The sequence below is a fragment of the Aphanomyces invadans genome (assembly GCF_000520115.1).
Source record: "Aphanomyces invadans strain NJM9701 unplaced genomic scaffold supercont1.3, whole genome shotgun sequence".
NCBI lineage: Eukaryota > Oomycota > Saprolegniomycetes > Saprolegniales > Verrucalvaceae > Aphanomyces > Aphanomyces invadans.
The window spans coordinates 590,802-592,153 of record NW_008580148.1 but is presented as its reverse complement, the minus strand read 5'-3'; the positions used below and the strand labels follow the sequence as shown (position 1 = coordinate 592,153).

The 1,352-nt window shown below is 52.1% G+C and overlaps 1 protein-coding gene across 1 annotated transcript; it reads left to right on the top strand.

The window, feature by feature from the left end:
• Nucleotides 1–438: 438 nt before the first annotated feature.
• Nucleotides 439–800, top strand: H310_01879 (hypothetical protein; the record flags this gene model as incomplete). The annotated part of the gene is made up of 3 exons (XM_008865211.1): nt 439–467; nt 526–628; nt 690–800. 3 exons carry the CDS (start codon nt 439–441, stop codon nt 798–800), a joined length of 243 nt encoding a protein of 80 aa, XP_008863433.1.
• Nucleotides 801–1,352: the final 552 nt, after the last annotated feature.

Sequence of the window (1,352 nt, the reverse complement as noted above, 5' to 3'; positions counted from 1 at the left end):
TGCGGCTCACTGGATGTCTGTGTCGGCTTACCCGACAGAGCCATTACGTAGAATCATGCCATGCGCCAGAACAACATAGTACTGTAGTCTCAATTCCCCCTTATTTCAGCGATCTTGTCGCATCTCGGATTCGATGCAGGCTTTGAATACACAGACACCTTGGTTGGTTTACGCGCTGCTACTGCATCGAACGCATCAAGTAGTTCGCGCCGCCTCGGCCGCGTTTGGTCGGTGCGCGCGCCACCCGAGGGCAAAATTGGATCGTCATGTTTTGTCGTTTCCAGCCAATCCATGCGCCTCGCATTCGACTGGCCTTCAATTTGTAGTCAATCGCGATTCTCGACATGGACGACGACTAGCTCGTGTCCGAGTTGTCGGCCGAAACGCTGGCGGCCCTGCAAGCCCACTTAGCAGCCGTGCAAATCGTCGAAGACGCATATGTCCGAGGACTTTCGATTGTCGCAGTTGTGCGTTGCGCCCGGGACAGAGCTAAAGCAACACGTCGGCTCACTGGGGTGATTGTAGCTGGTACAACGAGTTTGTCTTTTACGACTACAATGCGTCGCTGGACGTGGAGGAAAGGTTGCACGGGTTTTTCAACTACGTCCTGGTCGAGCCACCGTACTTGGTACATTTGAACGTAAGTCGAATTCGGGAGACTGATGACGGTGCTGGTGGCATTGACGGAGGAGTGCATGAAAGGGTTTGGTCAGACCATGAACTTGATTTCGCGGGAGGTCAAGACCACACCTGACGGCAAACAAGTCATGCTGACGCCCAACGCGTTTATCAATTGTTAGCCCCATCGCCCGCTCTCGTTGTACGAACTTCACTTGTGGCAATACCTGGAGCTCTGCGCGACGCCATGGCGACCGAGCTGGGGCTCACTCCGTGTGGGTTTGTGCCGACGTTTGAATCGAAGCTGTCGAACCGGTTGACCACTTACATCAACTACACGTCGACTCGGTTTGACCCCTACGAAGACTACACCTTTTCCCAATCAATTTGGTCAAATGTTCCAATCAATTTGAAACAGGGGAAAATCATAAATTTTCACGAGCACTGTTCACACAAACTTTCCAATCAATATGAAATTACTTCCAATCAAAATGAAACGCGCGAGCAAAAGTTGGCGCCAAAGCATGGCGGGATTGCAAACCGACTGTGCGGACTGGCGACATGTTTGAGCGCCGTGACTTTTCCCCGTTTCTCGAGGCAAGAATGTCACTCTTGGAAGACGCTGCCAGTGACTCACTTACATGCATCACCCCAGCCCTGGTGGTTCGCGAGGCCTTGTTTTGCCAGCGAAATGTCTTGAAGGCCCTCAATTTTGAGGACATGCAATATGGAAC